This window comes from Alligator mississippiensis, chromosome 5 (genome assembly GCF_030867095.1).
Source record: "Alligator mississippiensis isolate rAllMis1 chromosome 5, rAllMis1, whole genome shotgun sequence".
Classification (NCBI taxonomy): domain Eukaryota; kingdom Metazoa; phylum Chordata; order Crocodylia; family Alligatoridae; genus Alligator; species Alligator mississippiensis.
In genome coordinates this window covers 7,913,640-7,937,126 of record NC_081828.1, presented here as the reverse complement: position 1 = coordinate 7,937,126, position 23,487 = coordinate 7,913,640, and the positions used below count along the sequence as shown (strand labels likewise).

At 40.9% G+C, this 23,487-nt stretch overlaps 1 protein-coding gene across 2 annotated transcripts in view; it reads left to right on the top strand.

The window, feature by feature from the left end:
* The window catches only part of FAF1 (Fas associated factor 1), a 289,347-nt gene that overhangs the window by 231,550 nt on the left and 34,310 nt on the right, over positions 1 to 23,487 (top strand). For both annotated transcript variants that reach the window (XM_059727821.1, XM_059727822.1), the window contains 2 exons: positions 2,096 to 2,232; positions 5,069 to 5,157. In XM_059727821.1, coding sequence (XP_059583804.1) covers positions 2,096 to 2,232; positions 5,069 to 5,157 — 226 coding nt within the window. The remainder of the gene's footprint in view (positions 1 to 2,095; positions 2,233 to 5,068; positions 5,158 to 23,487) is intronic.

Sequence of the window (23,487 nt, the reverse complement as noted above, 5' to 3'; positions counted from 1 at the left end):
CCTGTCAGGAAGATGTCCATGACAACTTCAGTTTCTATTTTCTTGATCTCAGCTCCTTACTACTGGCCTGTCCCTCGGGGAGTTCAGTCCTGACCCCATGAAGCCAGTTTGTCCCAGGGCCTTGCCATTGACTTCTGTGGAGTCAGGATTTCGTTTCAGGAATCCCACACTTCAAAAATTCCTCTCCTCAGTGTTCTCCGGTCCCCTTTGCTATATCTTAATGAACTATATGTCTTCAGCTTTAGTTATTTCTAATTAATCAATCCCTGCAGCCCTTGAGGGTTTATGTTAATCTTAACTGAGCTCCTTTCAGTTAGCAAATACCATTCTGGTAACATGGTATCAGAGTCTGATGTAGTATTTCAGCTCTCCAGCATTCATCAGAAATCGGAAATGGTACTGTTCAGATTATTGATCTATTTGGCTGATGATTGTAGAAGACATCCAATTCATAATACTCACATAATCCAGTAGTGTGAAAACAGTAAATTTTGTCCGGTTTGGGTACATGCGTTCTGTGACTTAGTCTGACAATTTTAATGTGGTTTCTAACAAGTAGTTTTTTCTATATCCCCGTGGTAATGCTGGAATGCAATAAAGTAGAAAACCTGGATAATAAAAGGGCAATTGCATTTCTCCACCAGAAATATGTTCTTGTGACTTAAAATGTTTAATAGTCACATCCTGCTTATTACTGCCAAGCTACAGGATGCCCTTCATATTATGGATATGTTATAGCAGAAGTTATGTCTAAGATTTTTTTTTTTTTCATACTTTGGGAAAGTCCCTAATCTCTCAAACCCAGTTTTGTAATCATGGGCCTTCTCAGTTTCTAACCCAATTTCTGGATGATTTTATTAGCTAGAAATATATTGATTTTCAAATGAAATGTTTTGAATTTGTTTTGGATTTTGATATCAAGTGATTCTGAGCACATGACATTTTAATGCAGTTTATCCTTTCAAATAGATTTGCCTCCTAATGCGTGTGACAACACGACTTTGCTCATCAGTTAGAGCATACATTTCAGAGCAGTTGTTACCTAAAATATTATCATAAGGCATAAGAAAACACACGATTTAAGTTGCCTTTCATGAACATAATTAAGAATTAATAAGCCTGTACCAGTGGCTAGTCCTCAGAATTTCCACTGTTTTGCCTTTTGTGACCTGTGTTATTAAAAGTCCATTATTTTTACAGACTTTATTAAATTGGATCTTATTAAAGCATTCTATATTTGCATTTGGTCTTTCATAATTCATTATTATTATGACATTTACTTTTTACCATCAGATCTGAAAACATATCATAAGCTACCCTTTTCTCTTGAAAGAAATGCTAATTTCAAACAGTCCTCTAATGGAAGAGAAAAGCTTTATCAGTTTTTTCATTTATTCAAGATCGTGTTAAGAATACTAATGCTAGACTTCTGTATGCTAATATCTAAGAGCTTTTTTGGTCAAAAGCTTAGAATTATTGTTTTTAGACTACACTGCTAAGTAAGAAACTGGAGGGGGTACTACTCCAAAAGAAAATACAGTTCTAAAGTACAGATCTTGAATGTTATGACTGATGAAAATATTTTGCTAATCTTTCATTATTAACGTGACATTATTAACTAATCATCATTATGATTTTTATATGAGTCATAGCAATGTTATACTTCATTCGTAGTACTATACCTAACTGGTTTCTCTTAAACCTACTTTGTGAGAAGTTTTTTTATTGTGGGGGGTTTTCCTTCCTTTGTACTGTTTGCAGCACAGTTTACTAGATGATGAGCAGAAAAATGGAATTTCTTCATCAAATAAGTCACTGTCTGCCAGTTAGAATGTATTGTAATGCCTCCCATCTGGTGTATCTCCTATTTGTAAGCGTGCTTTTTGTGATTAAGTTTGGAGGGATAAAATACTCTACAATTGAATATAGTAGCCTAGTTTTTAAGCAGTAAATTGTACTCAAGTAAATGGGCACATTTCACTATTTTTTAAGGGAAGAGATGTGTATAATTTATTATCCGAACGGTTTCTTTAGGTTGCACTGGGTTTTTAAAGGCACTGCAATGTATATTTATATTGTTTTTCTGTACTTTTAGGTTTCTGACAATGTGCACTAGACACTTCGGTAGTGTTGTGGCCCAAACAATTCGAACTCAGAAGACAGATCAGTTTCCGCTTTTCCTTATTATTATGGGGAAACGATCATCTAATGAGGTGTTGAATGTAATACAAGGTATAGTTCTTGATTTATATTGAGGGCATTTCTTATTTTGGGCCTGAAACTGGCAGAAGATGTCTTTACTATCAGCTCTTAGTTTCTATCTTTGCTCTTAGATTTAAAAAAAAAAACAAACTTCTGTGGTGACAGATTAATATGTTACAGAAATGAAAATAACTGTCTCACTAAATATATGTTTAATGAAACAAAATGTTTAAATAGTCATAACTGTAATAACGATCATAGTTTAGGCTTGTTCTTTTAAATAACAATGACTAACAAATTATTTGAGTTAAGATGTCTAACATAGGAGCTAAACCCATTACTGGTGTTTTCAAAAGCGCTGAACTGCCTTGGACCTCACCTGTAGTTTTAAGGAGTGTTAAAACAAGCGTAGGTCTCCTGCAGGGATATTACGCAAGGGATGTCACATGAGCTTTTGGGCACAAAGTGGCCTTCCTTAGGTCTGGGTCAGAAGTGGACACAGCAGTGGTTCTCAACCTTTTTAAACTCAAGTTACGCTCCGTAACTTTTGTGAATTGAGAGGCAACCCATTTTAAAAACGAACTCATTTATGACAGTGCTTACCTCCTTGCAGAGGGGCCAGAGCCTACACTTGTCTGCTTATCTCCTCCACCTGGTTTATCTCCTCCCACCTCATGGCACTCTTCAAAGGGTCTCACAGCACCCCAGGGTGCCCCGGCACCTAGGTTGAGAATCACCCAGGTGCAGCCTAAAGTAGAACTCCATGTTGAGCCTCATGGGGAAATGGAAGTGGTCACTTAAGAAGGAAAATGGGAAGTAAATCTTTGGGATAAAGAGAGTGTAACAGAGGTAGTCACAGACCAAGTAAAAAAAACAGTTGAAATTGGTATACAATTATGTGAAGGAATGAGACCATTAAAAAGGAGAATGGCCGTTTTTTCCTTTACAAAATGGGGTTAAACAAAAGTAATTGTTCCAATTCGTATACAGTATAGGCCAGGGGTTTTCAACCTTTTTTCCTAAGTGTACCCCCAGTGGCCCCCTTTTTAATAAGTGTACCCCGGGGGGGGGGGTGCACGGCCAGATGATGAATGGGGGGAGGATGGGGGTGGCGAGTGGCAGCAGCGCAGCACCTGTGCGGCCCGCAAAAGGGCACTGCTGTTCTCGCCCCGACCCGGCCCTGCTCCCTTGAGGCAGTAGTGCTCCGTCCCTGCCTGCCCCCCTTTCCCCCCCGGCACGTACCTCCTGGGACCTTTCAAAGTACCCTGAGGGGTACGCATACCCCTGGTTGACAACCCCTGGAATAGGCTGTATCTGCTTCTTTCCCACACCTGAAAATGGGCACTTTGTTCCTGCAAGCTTATCTAACATCCCTCCTGACTATGTAGCTGGGCCAATGAGAGATGTTACCAAACAGATCCTGATTCTCAAGCTACTCTGATGAGGAAGGTTTGTGAGATGGGACTCTTGGACTGTCTTCAATACCTCCACAAATTAAAACGCATCAGAGTAGGACTGTTATCCTTTTTATTATTTCTTTTTCCCTTTAAGTGCTTTTGTGAAGCTGTCTATATCTAGTTCTGTTCATTCTAGTTCTCTTATGGGTTTTTTGAACAGTTACTGCTGCTTTGCATAAATAGAGAGATGTTTGTCTGGGCAGCCACTGGACACACTCATTATCTCTTCCTTTGGCAAAGTGGACAGATAAACTGTTCCTGTTTAAAAAATCTCCAGTGCAGCTTCATTTGGCCAGAAATTTTCCTTTTTATCTGTGTGACCCTTCCCATTCAAGAGATCTGACTTCCAAATCCAAGTTTTCTGCCAAGTAATGTATAGTTTATCTGCACTGAAGACAAAAAACAGTTAAATAGGTCTCTGCTTCATTAGTTCTAGTGTTTATTCCGCACAAATAATTCAATAAATAGATTATTTACTCTGCCTTATAGACTCCACTTTGACAAAGTACTTAAATGCGTATGTAACTTTAAGTCACAGTGAGTTATCCCATTTAAGTCAGTGGTACTTGTTTTCTTAAAAATTTAAATGTGCTTAATTTGTTGTATTGGAGGCATAATGAGTAATAAGAATAGTTATAAAATATTCCAATTAATTGGGGTATAAATTTTATTCTTTGTAGTTTTTCCTTTCTTTCTTTCTTTGTTTTCTTTTCTTTTTTCTTTTTGCTAATAGCTTTATAAACTTTAAGATGCTAATCTAACTCCCTCCTCAAATAAGTTTATAATACTATTAAAACTCTTAAGTTTTCATAAGGAGTAAATACACTGAAGAAAAAATAAGCAGCTCCTGCTAAAGACTAGTCCTAACTGTAAGAAAAAAATATTTTGATTATATAAGTGGATTGCTTGCATGCATTCAAAATGCTGGTTTTCCCCAGATTTCATTCTTGTACTTTCTGAAATCAGGTCATGGATAGAAGCTTAATGGTGAAGCTTGTAATTACCCTAACTAGGAAAATACTTAGATCTACCCAAAAATGTAAAGTGTGTGTGTGTGACACAAAGAGAGAGAGAGTCTCAGACACCATCCTTTTCTCTCATCAGCGATGAAAATATCAGTTGAAGAAGTTAAAAGGCATAACCAGTTAGCACAAAAATAGATACTCATGTTTGGAGAACTTAAAATTTCAGCCTGCGTTTGCACTAGTCAGGATTTGCTGGTGGAACATTTTAAAACATTGAAAAACTTCAATAAAAGGCAAATTAAAAACAATCTAATGAGATATTAGCATTTTCTAATCTGCCATATTTTAAACTCTCGTTATTCCTTATGGATTAATTCTAGGATGACTTTCCATTTTTTAATAACTTTAATAATATGAAGTTCAGCTATCTTCCTTTGTTGCTAGGTAACACAACAGTGGATGAGCTAATGATGAGACTGATGGCTGCAATGGAGATCTTCAGTGCCCAGCAGCAGGAAGACATAAAGGATGAGGTGAGAGTTGAAAGTTACTACAAACACCCAATGGACTGAGGAGGATGGCAAATGCAAAGATAAACTAAAGTTTTGAAGCTGGTAAAGTTTGTTACTTTGTGTTTTAGTGTCTTCTTGTCATCACAGGAGGGAAAAATAGTCTGCTTTATCTATTTAGATCCCTGTAATTTGTTCGTATTGGATACGTCTGCCATCGTCAAGTCCCGTGTTTAGATTATAAGTAACAGGTTTTTGGGGTTTTTTTAGTGGCATAATACTAAATTAATGTGAAATGTTAAGTATACACTCTCTATTTTAAAGTCACAGATAGAAAACAAAAATCGTTTGATTTGTTTATATGCGTATCTATTAAAAGAGCCAAATACTCGGTTTGAAAAGCAGTCTTAAAAATAGACTTGTGAGCTGCCGTGAAACACTACTTCAAACAAAACAAAATGTAAGCGATGAATGAATTTTAGAAAAATGGTCAGTGTTTCAGTTGCATAGAAGTAGACACAAACCAAATATACAGTATGGAGATGTTTATCTGTTACTCTGTAAATTAAGAGTGACATTTTGAAGTCATGAAGTACTTAGTTAGGAATTTATAATAATAGGAGTGTTGCCATTCAAGATTATTGTTATCCTGGTATATAGACATTGATTGACAATAATTCACTAAATGCATTCTTCACATTTAAATCTTGTGTCTCATTAGTACCAGATTTACTGATTATGTTGTATAATAATATGAAAGCACTCTATCTGCATGTGTATTTCACAGTTCATTTTTTTGTCTTCATTTATGTTCCCCATAACTAATTGGTAAAGATATTGACTTTAATTCCTTTAATACTGAACACAAATTTTAATATGAGGGTTACAAGAAAAATCCAAGGCGTAATATAATTGAATTTTTATTGCATTTTAACTACAAGATGTAAGGGTTTGTTTTTTTTAATTGCCAGCATGAGAAGTTAAAAATCAGGTCGCATGTAAGAGTACTAAGGAAGACTGAGGTCTAAAAACTGTACTAAACTGTTTAGTAGGTAAAATCTAGACTTTATATTATCTAAGCGTGTAAGCACATACAGTTACTATAAGCTTGCACCACAGATTTTAGAACTAGAGCATTGCCTTATGCCTTTGATTAAAATCAGACCAACAAATTGGTTTGATGGGCCTGTACTAGAGACTCCCTTTTTTCATTTAAGTAAAAAAGATTCTGTGCCTGCATGCTAATTACAACAGATGCTGAGAAATCCACCTCCTGCTGAAAACTCACCAGTACCTCAACATTTCTAGATTTCTGGCACTGAAAGAAGATGGGATTTATATTGTCACTCATGTTTATGCCTATTTGGCAGAATGACCATATATGATAAAATTGTCATACTTGGAACAAGAACTGCAAATGCACTAATGTATTTGTGGAGTAATATTAAAATTGAAAGAAATATAAAACAAAGTTTATTTAAGATTGCAACAGATTATCGTATGACATTTGTTTATTTAAGATGTGTAAGAGATTCCCTGGGAATCATTTGTAGATGACCTTATATAGCACAGTACCAACCGTACAGCGAAGTCAATTTGGACATTGTAACTATTGTGTTTTGAGGTTTTTAAGATGAATGGTATGAGGTGTAAAACATTGCTTTTTTTATGGCAGCTTTTAACACACAATTTCCAGAAGTTTTTGGCTGTTTTTATGTTAATCTCTGGCTTTCCAGAACTCTGGTTTGCATGCATGTTGAACCCATTTTCAGATGCTTCTAACTTTACCCAAATTAAACTGTTGTGACTGAAATGTCTTATCCCAGGTGACTAGCTAAGGCTGAACTTTTTTGAAAAATTTCAGCTAAAAGGTTAGGTGATTTCCTAGAGTAAGGTTAGGGGGTATGTGTATACATGTGCTTTAATGCGCATTAATATGCTGAGGGGAAACCAGCACGGGTTTGTGGCGGGCAGATCGTGCCTGACCAATCTAGTCTCTTTCTATGACCAGGTTACGAAACGCCTGGACACAAGAGGAGGGATGGATGTCGTATACTTAGGCTTCAGGAAGGCCTTCGATACGGTATCCCACCCCATACTGGTGAACAAGTTAAGAGGCTGTGATGTGGATGACTACACAGTCCGGTGGGTGGCGAATTGACTAGAGGGTCGCACCCAGAGAGTCGTGGTAGATGGGTCGGTCTTGACCTGGAAGGGTGTGGGCAGTGGGGTCCCGCAGGGCTCGGTCCTTGGACCGATACTCTTTAATGTCTTCATCAGTGACTTGGACGAGGGAGTCAAATGTACTCTGACCAAGTTTGCAGATGACACAAAGCTATGGGGAGAAGTGGACATGCCGGAGGGCAGGGAACAGCTGCAGGCAGACCTGGATAGGTTGGACAAGTGGGCAGAAAACAACAGGATGCAGTTCAACAAGGAGAAATGCAAAGTGCTGCACCTAGGGAGGAAAAATGTCCAGCACACCTACAGCCTAGGGAATGACCTGCTGGGTGGCGCAGAGGTGGAAAGGGATCTTGGAGTCCTAGTGGACTCCAAGATGAACGTGAGCCAGCAGTGTGATGAAGCCATCAGAAAAGCCAATGGCACTTTATCGTGCATCAGCAGATGCATGACGAATAGATCCAAGGAGGTGATACTTCCCCTCTATAGGGCACTGGTCAGACCGCAGTTGGAGTACTGCGTGCAATTCTGGGCGCCACACTTCAAGAAGGATGCGGATAACCTGGAGAGGTTCCAGAGAAGGGCAGCTTGTATGGTCAAGGGCCTGCAGACCAAGCCCTACGAAGAGAGACTAGAGAAACTTTACCTTTTCAGCCTCCGCAAGAGAAGGTTGAGCGGCGACCTTGTGGCTGCCTTTAAGTTCATCACGGGGGCACAGAAGGGAATTGGTGAGTATTTATTCACCAAGGCGCCCCTGGGGGTTACAAGAAACAATGGCCACAAGCTAGCAGAGAGCAGATTTAGACTGGACATTAGGAAGAACTTCTTCACAGTTCGAGTGGCCAAGGTCTGGAATGGGCTCCCAAGGGAGGTGGTGCTCTCCCCTACCCTGGGGGTCTTCAAGAGGAGGTTAGATGAGCATCTAGCTGGGGTCATCTAGACCCAGCACTCTTTCCTGCTTATGCAGGGGGTCGGACTCGATGATCTATTGAGGTCCCTTCCGACCCTAACATCTATGAATCTATAAAGCATCACAAAAAACCATGCGCTTTTGCTAATATGCATTAAAATAGGCTAGTGTGGCCTTTTCTAGTACCTCACAATGGAGGTACTGATTTTAATGCACATTAGCAAAAGCACATTAATGAGCATGTAGACACAACCAGGGGAGCATATGTTTGTTCTATGTGTGTTAAAAGACTTATTATAGTCATGTAATGGAGAAGCTGTAGCACCTCCCTGTTTTGGCAGGGAGTTGTCCTTTGTCAGTGACGTGCCTTTTGCCCTTTCTCTAGAAATTCGTCTTATTTTGCTCAGGGTAAAAGGCTCTGAAAAATCTCAGTTCACACACATTTGAAAGGTTTGATGGACCTTGGCAGCTCAATTCTCTGGAGCTTCTATCTGTGGTGAGCATGCTCCATTCCCTGGCAGTTTGTGTGGTGCCCGGACTGCACGTGCACCATCCCCACACAGGGATTCAGCTGCTGGGGCTGAGCAGGACTTTCCCCGCAATGAAGAGGCAGAGGGATATTGGACAAGGAGTGCAGTGAAGAGTAAGGGACATGAGCAGGGTTGGGCAGAAGGAAGAGATAGAGACAGGAACAAGTAGGGGGAAGAGGCAAGAGCCATGATGTAGGGAGATGGGGATGAGCAAGGATCATGGGCAGAAGCTGGGGGCAGGAACAGGAGACTGGGTTAAGGTCGGGGAGGTTGGGGGCAGGAGTTCAGTGTGGTGGGGTTTGGAAGAAAGTCCACAGGGATAGTGGAAGCTAAATGGGGTGTGACAGATGAAAAGGTGGCACAAGAGCTTGAAGGGGGTGAGCAGAAGGGCCCGTAAGCACCGCAGCATGACCCCTCCCATCCTCCGCAAAATCCTGAAATTGAGTCCAGGAGTTCCAGAGTTCTCTGTTCCTTTGCTCTGTAGAATATAGCTATGGTGGCCCTGAAATGTGTGTTTCTCCATCCTAGGGATCCAAACTCCTCTCTGCATCTGGAGAAAACAGTTTGTTTTGGGCAGTGCTTTCTCCCATTCCTTTAGGTTTCCACATCATTGTGAATTGGGGTCCTGTTTTATGCTGGACTGTCCTGTTTTTAAACCCTTTGTTTCTTGTCCGTTTCTAAATGAGGAATGGACCTGCTGATTGGATGAGGAGGCAGCAGTCCCGCCCCCACTGCAAAGGGGTGATGGTCAGTTCCCCCTGCTCACCAAGTGAACATCCTGTATTCTGGGCATGTCAGTCGCCACCCTGTTGTGAACAGTGCTGGTGTATCTTCATGAGTGTGTGTGTGTGTGTGTGTGTGTGTGTGTTAGATTCTTCCTGGAGATTGTAGTTTACTCATTCTTGAAAATACTTGGTAAACACTGGGGGCAAATTTACACATACTGTAGATTTAACTTGGATTTAACTTGGAACACCATAAAAAGGTGATCTCAAGTGGCCTTTGAAGTAGGAAGTAAAATTTAGAAGAATAATATGTGAAGGTGTTTTTCCAGGAAAGGAGTGTGTAATAAGTAGAGTGCACATTATGTACTTAACAGAAGGTGTTGGCATGAGAAACAAAATATTGTCTTTTTGTGGTTTGCTACATAACGTGTAACATTCTTATAAATCATGTCCACGACAACTCATTCTGTTTAAACATCCATGCTTTTTTTCTCCTCTTTTGGTGATCTTAGTGTAGTTACATGCCTTTGTCATTTTTTTTCCCCCAAAATGTCACAGTTGCAAACAGGATACAGATTCCGGTTTCTGTTACTGTTTTCTTAATGGCAACCATAAGTCTTCATAAAACCACAAGAAGATAAATATAAAAATCTTTTGTATTTAAAAAAGTCAGCATCATAGTTTTATTGTAAACACGGACTCTTTTTTTGTGCATGTGAGAACTGGAAATAAGTTCCTGTAATTAATAACATAAATTTTACTATTGAAACAGGGCATAAAATTAAACTTTACTTTTCCAGTGGATGCATATAAAAAGCATAACACAGATGTTATGTATCATTTGCTAGTGGTCTTCCAGTATAGGACAATTGCCTGATAATACAGTTAGCTAATGGAGTTACTTTACCTAACTGACAGAGGTGTGTGCTCTGGGATTGAATGCGTCCATTCAAGACCCACCTGATAAGCAGTAGGGCTGTGTGAAGCTTTGGTAGCCAATTCAGTTCGGAAGAGATTTGGCCCGATTCAGGGACCGAAACTCCAAATCCGAATCAAATTGGGAAAACAATTAAAAGCTCTGAATCGATTTGAAGCATCTGAATTGATTTGGAAAAGCTTCGGAAAAGATTCAGCTGCTTGGGAGATTCAGTCATAGACTAAACAGGCAGCTGGTAAGTCTGTTGGGGTTGGGGGAGGAGGGAGGGAAGGAGCCTGGGGGAGGGAGGGATTGGGGCTGGGACTGGGACTACCTGCTCAGCTGGGGCAGGGGGTCACGTTACTCGGGGGGGCGCGGAATGCGGGTGCAGCAGTGCTGGGAGTGGGGGCTCTGCCCTGCTGCTGCTTGCCCAGCTGAGGCAGCGGGGGGCAGGATGTGGGCATGGCTCGCTGCTGGCAGAAGGGGGCAAGCAGCAGCAGGGCATATCCCCTGCTCCCAGCACTGCCACACCTGCACCCCATGCCCTGCTGTGCCGGCTGACAAACGGCAGCAGAGCAGAGCCCCTGCTCCCACAGCTGATGTGAGCGCGGTAGTGTTGGGAGCAGGGGCTATGTCCTGCTGCTGCCTGGAGTGAGCCGCACCTGTGTCATGCCCCTCTCCTGTGCCAGCTAGGCAAGCAGAACATAGCCCCTGCCCCAAGCGCTACTTCACCTGCATCCCATGCTCCTGTGCCAGCTGGCAAGCAGCGGCACTGCCTGCCCCCCCCTCCCCCCCCCCCCGGTGCCAGCTGGTAAGTGGTGGCAGCACCTGTCCTGCCACTCCAGCTGCCAAGCAGCAACAGGGCATGGCCCCTGCTCCCAGCGCTGATGCACATGCGGCAGGACTGGGAGCAAGGGCTATGCCCTTCTGCTGCCTGGAGCAAGCCACTCCCACATTGCGCCCCCCTCTCTGTGCCAGCTAGGCTAGGTGGGGGCTGGGGCTGGGCAGGGCAGCCATGGGGGCTTCTCCCACAGCTCCCTCTGCCTGGGCAGAGGCAGGCATAGCTGGAGTAGCCACAGGAGAAGCCCCCATGGCTGCACTTCCCGGCCCCAGCCTCCTGGCACTTTAAAAAAAAAAAAAAAAAAAAAAAGCCCTGCGCTCATCGACTTTGGCAGTGGCGATCAGGGCCTCTGAGGGCTTGTGGCAGAGCCCCCCTGTGCAGTGTGGGGAAGTGGGCAGTGGGGATTGCCCCCCCTCACCTGGCACCCACATGGCAGCTGCCCTATGGTGCGGGTGCAGCGCAGCTTGGCAGGGCACTGCACGCTGTCTGAGAGTTATGGTGGCTCTAGCAGTCGACAAGAGCCTGGCACTGCTCAGCTCCAGCAGCCCCAGCTCCCAGACAGAGCACAATGCCCTGCCGAGCTGCGTTGCAGCCGTGCCATGGGTCAACTGCTGCGTGGGTGCCAGGCGGGGGGGGGGTGGTGATCCTCACTGCCCCCCCTTGCCCTGCGCTGCATGGTGGGGGCTCTGCCACAAGCCCTCAGAGACCCTGATCGCTGTTGTTGCAGATGGTGAGTGCAGGGCTTTTTTTTTGTTTTTTTTAAAGTGCCGGGAGGCTGGGGCCAGGTCGGGGCTGGGGGACTGGTAAGGGCAGCCATGGGGGCTTCTCCCGTGGCTCCCCCCCACCCGGGGAGAGGCAGGCACAGCTGGAGAAGCTGGGGAGAATGTGTAGCCGCCCAGCTGTGCCTGTCTCTCTCCAGCGGATCCAAATCAGCGCCCAGTCGCTGATTCTGATGTGGTCATATCGAATTGGGGGGGGCGGCGGACAGTGATTCGAATCACCGAATCGAATCACTGTCCTCTGAATTGGCCGAATCCGAATCCTAATCGAATACTTCTCTATTCGCACAGGCCTAATAATCACCTCTCCTTCAGTGACCATCATCTGATCTTGGCCATGGGCTGTTTAGCACTACAGTACATTCTTGTGCCACCTGAGTAAAAGTTGGAAATGGTAATACAGTTAGCCAAAACTTGGCTTTAGTATCAGTGGATTAATTAAATGTACTGGCTCTGCTTCATAGGGTTTTTGAGAGTGATTTGGGAGCTTATTTTTAATGTCAAGTGTGAAAAATCTCACCATGTGGTTAGTGAATTGGATTTCACTTCTGTGTGTGTTTGTTTACTTTTGTGCCATTGATTAATTTTTTTCCTACATAATCCCAAAAGAATCGCCTGACAGAAAATGCAAATGTATTTCATGCGTTTGTAGCTGCAGGCATGGTGATTGGATATGCTTGTCACAGGGGTGCACTCAGCAGTTTGATAGCTGTAAAGAGGGTTGCCTCTTACTGAGCTGATCCTTTCTGGGCATCTTCCCCTTTCCTTACTTTCTCCACAGGGCAGCCAACTCTGCCTGCCTGACCTCCTCTTTTCCAGGTCTCCACCACACTCATGCAGGTAGCCAGGCATCATACCTTCTGTCATTTTGTAATGCTTTAACCTAGAAGCCACTCCTAGCCTTAAGACACTTTGAGGTTCACCTGATTCTTTTGTCCCTCAACGAAGCTGTCCCATCATTATCATACTGTCCCTCCCAAACTGCTTCTGCTACTGAATCAGCCACGTTACTGTGTAATGAGTAATAGAGCACAATCAGCACCATACCATTACTGAGTAACAAGGTAACGAGGCAGATCCCATAAAGAAGCCAGCAGGAGACAGCAGAGTCAAGCTGAGCACAGCAGGGGACCAACAACAGCAAGTCAAGGGGAAGAGGATTGACTGGAGTAAGTGGTGATGATCAGGCTGTCACCATTATAGCCCTTTCTAAGGAGCCCCAGATCGAGTTGCAGCAAGGGGAGTTTTAGATTAGATATTAGAAAAACAGGTTTCACTGGGAGGTAGTAAAAGCACTGGAACAGGTTACCCAGAGAGGTGGTGGAGTCTCCATCCTTGGTGGTTTTTAAGACCCAGCTAGACAAGACCTTGGCTGGGATGATCTAGTTGGGGATGGACCTGCTTTTAGCAGGACTAGATGACCTCCTGAGGTCCCTTCCACCCTTAATTTTTTTATGCTTCTAAGCCTTTAGTTTGTGTATGAGAGGTTAGGTCAGTGGATGGGTACAGACATAAACACAAACAATGCCAAGTAATTTCTCTTTGTAACTCAGTTTCTGTCCCTTCCTTCCTCTTTCTTTGTCTGGACAGTGGTCGTCAAACTGAAAGGGGGTCCTTACCTAACTGGTAGACAGGGATTGTAGGGTCAAAGGCCCCCTGATACAAGGACTTATAAGCACGTTTCCACACCAAAGGAGGCTACTGAGTCATAGAGAGAGATTCAAGCCAAGGTGCGTCCATCACCAACCACTGGTGAACAACTTTAAGCTTTTTCAGGGGATCTGTAGGAATCATGCTAATGGGTGCTGCGCTAGTGAAGTCATGAACCAGGACATATCATGAGCCTTTCTAGCCATGCCCTCTCCCTGGCCACGATGCCTGCTTTTGAAGCTAAACTTAGGCCCCTCAGGAAAAAGGAGATACTGTGGCCTCCACATCAGTGCAGTCATTTATGGAGGGTTTTCTGCCCTTTGCGAATGTGTCTTGAAATGGAGATGACACAGTATCTGTCATTGCAGACCAGGAAATGAATTAGGACTTCTCAGCAGCCTGAGGTTCCTAGGGGTGCATGACACCCCTTAATCTTAAAATGTTACTAGCTAACACTGAGCTGGGAAAAGCGAAAAAAAAAAGAGGAGGGGGGCAATCATTTTAATGTCTTGTTCTTGGGGAATGTACAGTGTATGAAAAAAAAAAAAGTGTCCACGGCTGCTTTGTTTACATTTGTTGGCTCTGTATTTGACTGTTAAATGATCATTTCAGCATCGCATGATAGTCAAGACTGGAATCTGAATTTGTCACACATGAAACTAATGAGAAGAGATCTGCGATGAAATACTGGCATGACAGTGCAACACACCTGTTCTGAGCCTATCCTAAACATTTTTCTTTTCTTGCCTGAGGAGGAGGCTTCTCAATGGATTACAGTAACACTTTTTGACAAGCTTATACAGGGTGGAGTTCCCATGTAATGACAGGGCTCATTTGATGATATCTCAGTAATGCATTCTTTTTATTTTTGCTGTCAACATTTATTACTGTAAAAGCATTGACTGTTACACAGCTGGTCCAACTTGTCCGCATTTGATTTAAGTAACTGTAGGTCTAACCTAATGTTTATTTTTCTAGTTATGCAACATTAGTGTTCTTGCTTTGGGATTAGACTTCAAGGTATGTGTGCATACATAGTATACCCATAATGCTTGAAAAAGCTCTTTATTTTTACAAATCCAAATTAAAACCTTCTATTCACTTTAAATTGCCCTCAACTGACATACTGCTTTTACTCTTGAGAAAACTGACAGATGCAGAAATTTAAAGTGGAAGAACTGTTGTAAACACATGAAAATTGAAACTAAACCATACAAAAAGGTGGCTGTGTAAAGTCAAAGATAATCACTTGACTATATAGGTATTGTTTTCTCTGTATGTTGCAAGAATTTGAGAGAAAATCCATATTTGATTTTCAACTCATATTAGATGGGAATTAAAAATATATATGTAAAAAGAAGCCAAAAAATCCCCTTAATTTCACAACAGCGACTGTTTATAGAAATGCAATTTATATGTGCATCCATCCACAAAATGTTCTTAAAACAGTGATTTATGACATACACTAATGTGCCATTGTCATAACTTTGCACTGTGTCCTACCTCAACATCACCACTCCTGCAGCAAAAAAAAAGAAGAAAAAAAAAAAAGAATAGTGGTCCACATTAACTACTAACCTGGAATTGTCAGGGCTCCAAATGTCCTTTGCAAAGCTATCTGAGCAGTCTTTTCTCCTTCTACAATATCATTCATTTGAATTAATAGCAAACCACACTCCCCTTCTCACAGGTTTCTCCAGACAAATAGGACTTTTGACATAAGAGCACCCTAGCAGATGGCAGTAACTCCCTTTAGTTTCCAGCCACTGGTGCTTTGTCTCCTTCCTTTTCTCTGATGTTTGTGATATTTAGTCCACCGAGGAAAACTGCAGTAAAACTACACTAATTGGTATTTTGCTAATCCATCACCTTCATGACTTGCCTACTCCATCTCTCTTCACTTAGAAAAAATGTAATTGTATTCTGCAGTTAGGGCTTGTATCATGAAAGAGAGGAAGGATTTAGCCTTGGTGAAATGACAAACTAATATGCTGCTACTATTTTCCTAACTAGTTCATTCACAGCACTGCATTATGGCATGTTGACATACCCTGCGTGTGCCCCTGAGCTAAGTTTCCTTCAATAAAGTTATGCAGGTTCCTAATGCTCTGTGACTGCACATACCCAGAGCATGTCACCATCCTAACAGAGTAGGCTGAGGCACCTATCTCATGCTTAAGATGGACAAAACGAGCATTCACAAGCTGGTTTAATTTACAGAATAGGCACTCCTATGGTTGAATTCCTTGAGAGCACCCAGTCCAACTTGTGTACCCTAGGCAGGCCTGTCATGAATTGAGATGGTGGTGATCCCGCCCACCTTTTGTAGCGGTTAGAGGTCTCATCCAGAAAGTGGAGACCTCAGTGCCCTCCTCATCCGGAGTTTCAAACCCACTACTTTCACTTCCCAATGACGGTTAAAAAATGGTATTTAGAGGTTTGCTTTTGGGAATTGGCTTGTAGGTAAAGTAGATACATATTAGAACAATGGTCCAGGGCAACAGCAAGGATTAATTGATTTCTAAAAGCCTGTTTGTGACAAAGTTTCCTTCCAGCCCCACTGTGTCTGACACAGGCAAGCAGACACATAGGCTGGGAAATTGAAGGCATGTACTGACACTATTCCTTAACATGAGATAAGGGACTCCTCTGTCTTGGCCAGGGTACAGTGCCCTGTTGCAGGGCGCTTGGGATTTCAGATTTTGGGGAATAGACCAAATTAGGAGGCTCAGTAAAAGTCCAAATTAGGTTGTGTGTATGTGATGGGTTTATGAAATAAAGGAATATGCTGACAGGACAGAACTTGGGCAGTATGATGACCACAGAGAGACTAATCAATGATGCCCAGAAATGAGTCACCAAGGGAGAGAGAATACAAAAAGAGGGATTTCAGAGTGGCAAAGGGTCCCCAAGAAGGGAACCCGAGGCCGCTATGGACAGATAAGCCTACCACCAGCCTGTCTCACCCACCCCACTGGAGGGAGGTGGGCCTCTGGCTTTGGCCTCCAGGCTACTGACATCTGACATTTAAGAGAGAACCTCAGAGTTAAGCTCATGTACTGGTCAGACGTACCTTGTCTCTCTGAACCCTGGGACTGGTAGATATAGAATTGTTTGCATTATTCTTATCTGCTATCACTGTGTATCAATAAAATTCACCTATTGTCAAATGGAGAGATTGCTGTTGGTCTGGGGGTTTGCTTCTGCCCAGAACAAGGTCATAAATCCAGTGCCAGCACCAGGACAGTGTCCTGACCATCAGGCCAAAGCCTTACCCTTCCTCTTGAAGTCATCATTTAACAGGAATGCTGCCTTTTTATTCTGATACTTTCTAATGCCAACTCTAAAATCTGCCATTGACCACAGTAACTACCTTCTCACACCCGACTTCCCCTTTTGAGTAAAATGCTGTCTCATCTCTTCAAATCTTTCCTATACAAGAGTGTTTAGCTTCAACATTTTCAAATGCCTTGGTTGCCATGAAGCAAAGTTGTTGTTTTTTCTCCTGGTTTAGGATTCTGTAATAAGCTTTGTCAGAGGATTTCCCTCTTAAAGAACCAACAACTCAAATGTCTGGAAAGACCACATAAAACAAATGATTAGGATTAAGTGGTTATTTTGTCCCACATACTAGTTATAATACATGTCAGCTCATGTACTAGTTGAGTGTTATAAGAACTGGATTCATTTTTGTGATTCTCATATACATATATATATATATATATATATAACACATTTTACATATACTTTTATATCCTGTGAGCACCCCATCACGTGTGTTTAAGTTATACAATAAGCTAGTCTGTCATCTTCAATGGATCAAACTAATGCCTCCACTGCACAGGTTTGGTTAGACAAACAGGGTGTTTTTCTTCATCACTCCCATGAATAGCCTTGAGCATTTGCAGGTTTTAACTTCAGGAGTGGTTCAGTGAAATCAAACGTCTTTCAAATAAAAGCTCAGCATTTGTAAATACACATTTTTTTATTGTAACTGCTGCTTTCTGACTTAACTCCTCAGAGGCAGGTCTATTAGTTTTACTGCTCTATGCAAACCTGCAGCTCATGGTCACCCACTTAGTAACTTCCATGTGTGCTAGTGGCCCAAGGTAACTTCAGTGCAGAATCAATATTTAGAGTTAAATCTAGCTCTCCCGTGCTTTTTATGTAAGAAGGCAAAAGTTAGAAGAAAAAAAATGTCTTCAGTAAGATGTCTGATTTTTCCACTATGTCGTCTACCTCACCACCGGGGCAGAGTTTTGCAGTCCTGTATGATAGGCAGGCAAGTTGATCAGACCGAAGTTTCACCCTTGTCTAGTATCCTGTCTCTGACCATGGCTGTTTAAATAGGTATGGTCTTCCAGCGTTGCCAGAAGGCCACCTGCTTTTGAAGGTATGGAGAGGTAGGGCAATCATGTGGAGTCTCACTGCCCCAATTCTGCTGCTTCCTAGTCTCATCCCCCACAACATCCTGACTTCTTGTGTGAGCTCCTCCATTTCTTTCTTCTGAAGGTTGGAGACTGACAATGAGGAGCAAACATCCATGCAACTTGACAGGGTCCCTTTTTCATTTGATCGTCTCTAAATCCTTTCTCCTCTGCCATCTGATTATTTGCTTCCATTTCTTTCCGCGCACATCCTTACAGCCTCACCCTCTTTTTTTTCTCTTTTCCCAGTGATATCTCTCTATCTACTATCATCTCCTCTCTTTTTTTTCTTTTGTGCTCTTCTTTCCATTCTCTTAAATGTTTTTTAAAGTACTAATAATGTTTGCCATCTCCACTTGGATCCACTTAGCTTGTAGATTGTGTCCTTTTTCCATCTCACCATTTGTGCTATATAAATACACAGATCATAAATTCACGAAAGAAAAGCAGGGATCTTTCTTTGTCAGTCATGTGAGCTCATCCACAGGCAGAATTTAGCCATAGAAGGCCACGTGTATGAGGAAAGAGGTTTTGTTTTTTTTTCTTTTCTTTTTTTAATAATTGTAGGTCTCATTCAGTTTCTTTGTATGGAAATCCTTACATACTTGCCCTTTTTATTCTGCTGCATGCAAAATAATGTGCCTGCACTGACTTCCATAGAATCATCTTGAAAAACCTTGATCCAGATAAATTAAATACATTTTACGAATGCTGAATTTTGTTTTTCATTCAACAACATGATGGGACTTTGTGTCAGATTTAAGCTTTTGATAAGATAAGAGAACTTATTTCTCTTGAAATGTATTCACAAAAGAATGTCAGGGTCAGAGAAGTTCAGTTCTCCATGAAACAAATATTTATTCTAAAATCTTGACAGTTTTAAATTCTACCCGAGTTTAAAAATAAAACAGATACTTTAATCAACCTTTTTCTTTACAAAAAAAAAAAGAAGCAATGTTAACAGTAGAAGATCGTAGGAAAGTAGGACTGGAAGGGACGTCCTGAAGTCATCTAGTCCAGCCGCCTGCTCAAAGCGGGTTACCCCATCCTAGCCAAGTGTCTGTCTAACCTGATCTGGCAAATCTTCAAGAATGGAGATTCCCAGCTTCTCTAGGTAATGCTTGACCACTCTCATGTAATCAGAAAATTTCTCCTAATCTCTAGCCTAAATTTGCCCTCCAGAGGCCACAAAGAAAATCCACCTTTATCCTCTCTGTAATTGCCCTTTGGGTATTTAAAACTGTTATCAAATACCCCCTCAGTCTTCTCTTCTCCAGGCTAATACCCATAGTTCTTTTGGCCTTTCCTCGTAAGTCCTCCTTTGCAGGCCCATAATCATGTTTGTTCCACGTTGGACTTCTTCCAAACTGCCCACATCCTTCTTGAAGTGTGGGACCAAAAGCTGGGCCCCACACTTAACCCAGCCCTAGCTAGAATTGAATCAAAAGCTTCAGTTTCACTATCATCTTAATATTTTAAAAAGATTTCTCCTTCATCGCACTCAAGCTGACAATTAAATATTTTGTTATATCGTCAGTCTGACACCAGGTTAATAGTATAATGACTTTTTGGCATTGGATAATATAACATTTCTGAGTGACAACTGAAGAGTGGGAAATTCCAGCATCTATACTTAATACTCTAACAGTTAGCTTTGTGAAGAGTACAGTAATTTCCCAATCTACTTTTGTATAGGTACAGGGCTGTTTTGTTGCTTGCTTAATACAATTGTCATTAATATGTCTAAAGAAATGGCTTGCTTTTTTTAGCTTTTGTCATGACAGATGCCATTCTGACTCAAAAATGTATGAATAGCCTGTTTCACTTATGTGAGCTTATACAGCATGTGTGTATATGATACTAATTGTAACAGTAATGATCTCTGGCATGATGTTAGATCACATTTTAAGAACTTATTTGCACATTGTTTGTTAGACAAATTGCCAGCGTTTTAGTTTTGCCAACAGCTTTATGTGAACAATATTGTTAGTCTGGTGTCAGGGAAGTGAATTGTCACTTGCTTTCCAGTGACCTGTGAAGCTCTTAGCGAGCATATCTTGAAAAACTGTATTTAATTAATTACAGTGCAAAATAGTGGTGTTTGATTATTAAAACACTCCTTAAAATGTTGGAACAAAACATGTTAAAAGTACACTTACTATTGTGTGCGGAACTTTCTATTGCACCAATAATTATAAATACAGCAAAGATTTGATTGAATTAAAACTGATCTGAAGCAAGTATAAAGATATTACATGAACATATTGGTTTATGACTTTCAGATTTACTCACAAGAAATCTCGTTCTCAAATGTTAAAGTAAAAGTAAACTGTTCAGTGAAACACATTTATAGGCAAATTCTGCCCTGTTTTCACTGATTTCAGGACGAGTCGTGTTAATGAAGTTGTCTGGAACATGGTCTTTTCACAAGTGTTTTTTAAATATTGTATATATAAAGTAACATTTTAGCAAATTAATTTTAAATTCTAGTTTTCAAACTAGAACAAAATAAGGGTTAGCCAGACCTTGATTTTCAGATTTGTCAGCTTAAAATTTTAAGTTTTTAAAAACTGGTGCAATTTTTCTTGTAACTTTCAGTCTGAAGAAAGACCTGGTTGTTACTCTGTGCTCAGTTCTAAAAACAAATGCATTGTTCAGACCTGGCATGAGTCCCATATTTCTCAGTCCACTCTTGCTGAGAGAGCGAGGGAGAGAAACCTCCCAGTGAAATACCCGCCACAGGAGACAGAAGCCCATGTGTCCTTAGTTCAGCTTTTCTACTAATTGGTAGTAATATGATTGTGCAGTTAATAACCTTGTTATTGACCAAGGCCTTGACACCTACCCAATGTAGTAAGTAATTTTAATTCCTCCTGCCCATTTGACAAAGCAACTGAAAAGTTGCAGAAGGTGTCTTCTGAGACTAGAACATGGGTATCTAATATGACGGCTCTCATCTATCTTCCCACATGGCCTATCTTTCAGACAAAATGAGACACATGCATGTGTCTGCCTATAGTCAAGTTAGCACAACTTTGGATATGGGCAGTTGAATCTATAAAGAATCAGACTTGAAAACTGAGTGCTCCCTTTTGGACTTATGCATAATTAATAGTTCATTCACATTCTGTTTCTCTTGCATTAGGAGGGAGTTCTTTCATTTCACAGCAGTAACGGGATGATATTTGAAAATATATATATACAATACAAAATGGAATATTTTATTCATATTCATTTTTATAAAACGTTTAGTTAAAATCTAAATTTGGCACCTACAAGTGTCCATATGGCTTCTCTTTTTAAGAAGCAGCAGAGATTTTCTAAAAATTTAAAACGGTGTTTTTTATAGTTTGCTGTATTGCCATTTGTGTCATTTAACCTGGGAGTTTAATTTCTAATGATCTGATACACCTATTGTGTGGCCTTGAGTACAATGTGGTTCATCTGTGCCTGAGTTCCCTGTAAAATAGAGATGGCATTTTCCAATCTCACAAAAGTATTGTGAAATGAAATCACGTTCATGAAGTGTTCCATCTGCTTTGGGGTTTCACAAAACACTTGTCAACTAAGTTACTTTTTCTTTATGAGATGAAAAATAATTATGTAAGAATAGTGTTTATTTAGTGGCTTAGTGATATAACTAATAACCTTTCTTCTTTTCTTTGCCTGTTCACTTCTACACAGTAAGACTTTCTTTGGAAAGCGGTTTTCTTTTGCTTCTGTTCAAGTTTGTGACTGTTTTGTTTTCTGGGAGCAGTGAGTCATCCTTGCTGCTTTGTGTGATTTCTCTGGACTAAAATAGCAAACTACATTAAAAGTGAAAAGAACAACATGAAAATGTATCCAGGGTGTAACTGCAAACTCGGGAAAGTAAATAGCCTTGCGAGAACACCTAGTATCGTGTTTGGATTTGCACAGTAGTAGTAAGCAAATGTAACATAGCACAAATGCATATGTAGAAATATTTTGTATGTGTATTGAGGTCCTTTCCAGTCTTGCTCCTTTAGGAGAATATGAGACTCACTCTTCTTAACTAAAAATGTCTACATGCTAATGCTATCTACTCTAGTTATCAGTTTGACTCTAAGGTACATTTTAGTATGAGCAGCAATATCCAGGCTTTGCTGTGTAATTGTTTATCTCTAGATGAAGGCTGAACTATGGGATTTCACATATTTCTATCCAGACCAGCCAGTCATGCATAATAATTCTTCACATTCCTGACATCCTATTCATAATCCATCCTCTATGAGGATGTCGCTGCCAAAAATAAAAGGAAATAAACTGTTAGAAAAATCCCTGAAATTTATCTCGGAATACTTGTAAAAGAACCTACATCGCCAGTATTTTTGGAGTTTCTTCTTTCTGACCCAGAATACATCATTTAAACCAATAGGCCTTTTTTTTTTACTTCTGAAAGAATTATTTAATCGTGCTTAAACCCTTGCTGTATGTAAATGGTTTCTGTCTCTAAGAAACAACAGAATATGTTCTTTCATGTTTTCTCCTTTTTACCAGTTTGATATGCCAAATAAAATCAGTTCACTGTACCTTACCACACGTCTGGTTTGTAGTATGGCATTTTGGTGAGAATTTTAATGTTCAGTCTTAAACAAATTTGAAAACTTTCTTAGTTAATATTGTTTTTACTTTGGTTCGGTAAACTAATGGAATCACAGTATGAAGTTACGGCTACTTATTCTTCTGGGAGAAAACCCCCCAGCAGTTTGTACATGACCTTTTGGTTTTTCCTAACACAGTAGTAGCATTTTGTTTGACTTCTATAAATGAGTTAAGAGTTTGATGTGCTAAATTGCAAAAATTGAAAATGAATAAGGTTCCTTCTGGAAATACCTTAGGATTTTTTCAAAATGTCTCTCCTTTCCCAGGCTGTCTGTGATGTGTCTTTTTTTTTTTTGGTATACTCTAGCAGTAGGTCTGTTTCTTGCAATCTTGTGGTCAGTTTGAGACACAACACCTGGAAGCCCCATCATAGCAGAAGGAGGTTTCTGCTATCCATTATATCCTGTTCCGTAGGAAGAGTTGGGATACCTTCTGTAGTGTTTGAAAAGCCTTTTTTCCTTCAAATACTGGAACACATCATAGCTATTTTATTATTTTAGACCACCTACTCCAAACCCCAAAAACAGAATATCTGCATATTTTACCTGGTTTGTTCTTATTAATTAAGCATCTCAGTATGAGGAAGGGCAGGAGAGGAATTAGGTTATCCAGAGTCACAAAAGCATTATTTTCCATGATGCAAATAGTACTTCCTTAATTCCTAGTTCAACCCATGAGCAAGCTGAGGGTTTTACCGTCTTTTATTAATGGAATGTAAAAATGGAGAATGATGAATAGACTTTGGTCCTATTTTTGTAAGACTAAGTAGTTC